The sequence below is a fragment of the Sinocyclocheilus grahami genome, unplaced genomic scaffold (genome assembly GCF_001515645.1).
Source record: "Sinocyclocheilus grahami isolate Dianchi unplaced genomic scaffold, SAMN03320097.WGS_v1.1 scaffold4087.1, whole genome shotgun sequence".
NCBI lineage: Eukaryota > Metazoa > Chordata > Actinopteri > Cypriniformes > Cyprinidae > Sinocyclocheilus > Sinocyclocheilus grahami.
The window spans coordinates 10,999-12,429 of record NW_015509092.1 but is presented as its reverse complement, the minus strand read 5'-3'; the positions used below and the strand labels follow the sequence as shown (position 1 = coordinate 12,429).

General features: G+C 37.7%; 1 protein-coding gene across 1 annotated transcript in view; it reads right to left on the bottom strand.

The window, feature by feature from the left end:
• Positions 1-6: 6 nt before the first annotated feature.
• LOC107576644 (integrin alpha-1-like) overlaps positions 7-1,431 on the bottom strand; it is a gene marked incomplete at its 5' end in the record, with an annotated part of 5,598 nt that continues 4,173 nt past the window's right edge. The window contains 2 exons of the mRNA XM_016262786.1: positions 7-1,081; positions 1,175-1,288. Coding sequence (XP_016118272.1) covers positions 1,019-1,081; positions 1,175-1,288 — 177 coding nt within the window. The remainder of the gene's footprint in view (positions 1,082-1,174; positions 1,289-1,431) is intronic.

Below are 1,431 nucleotides of genomic sequence, written 5' to 3'. Positions count from 1 at the left end.
AGTTATTATTTAGTTTGGTGCTGGTATAGAGGTGCATGAATTACACACTTTATCTTTAACGTTTCTGTTTCAGTCAAGTAATTGTTTTCCTAATATTTACATATGGCAAAAATCAAATGAGAAAATGATTCCAGACATTCACTGCAACCCATCTGGAACACCTGAGAAATACTGCGGGCATGAAGATGCTTTCTACCTCAGAAAACAAGACAGGTATCACACTGAATACAGATGATGTAATAATTTTGATAAAGCCTTTACTTTATCATTAACATGGTATTGCAAACATAACTTTATATACACTTTAAAGCTTTACATTTACAGTACAGACCTTTTCCTCTTCATACTTGAAGACAAAAAGCGTGAAAAACATCAGTGCCAAAAGAATTGCTTTGTGAACAAAAAAAGGAATGTGACAATATTCATAGCCCATAACACTAATCAAAACAAATGCTTTGATTTAAAAAACATCACTGTACAGCGCTCCATCAAAACAAGCTCTAAAAGTGAGTTATTGGAATAAACCTGTTGCCAATAACAAGTGTATGGTTCTGATTACGGGATTGTAGATCACTGTAGATGTTGCCAGGACAGGTTTCTGATCCTTGCTATGCTGATGATGAATGCCGTCGGAGGGTTACAGATGAGGGTCTGAGGTTGGTTGGTGGAATGTCGCGTTCAAACAAGATGAACCTTTGGTGCTTTGCTGTTCAAGCTTGACTCTCGTGGTTTGGCAAAATGTCCACCAATCTTGTGGCATCTCAGAGGTTCACTTGAGTTCACATTCAGTCGAATTTTGCAGTGAGCAACATGAAGATAAATCAACATGTCAAGCAAAGCGCTGGGTTCTCTTTGGTATGCTCTACAATACAGTAGTTGTGAACCCAGATGTCCTACATGACTGATCTTCATATTTCTGAATGTTCCTGGTGATGCTTCTGCTTTATGATTTCCATGACCTTGGCTAGCGGTGAAGTATGAGTTGACCTGAGGGGTGGAGGCTACAGATCCACAGGCTTCAATTAGAGTCCTTCATATCTTCCTTCATGTCCTCGACTGATTTTCTCTTGAAGAAGCCAGCCTGGAGGAGAGCATTCAACATAGTCAACATTCAGCATCATTGTGGTACTGTGAGTGTGCAGAGGAATTAACATAAGCAAATTAGAAAGCTTACCTTCCATAAAGCAAAGATGACAAGTGCCAGAATTAAAAGTCCTATTAGAATACTAAGGATTATAATCCATAGTGGGATTCCACTTCGTATGTCTTTGGTGACTTGAATCTTCATCTGCGGTAAAGATATAACACTAGTCACTATTTAAAAGCTAAAATGGAGTACAAGTCCTAATTTAAAGGTGCTGTAAGAGATTTAAGCCATTTTGTTAACTGTTCAGACCAAGAATGATATAACAATAGTTAATAATTAAAAAA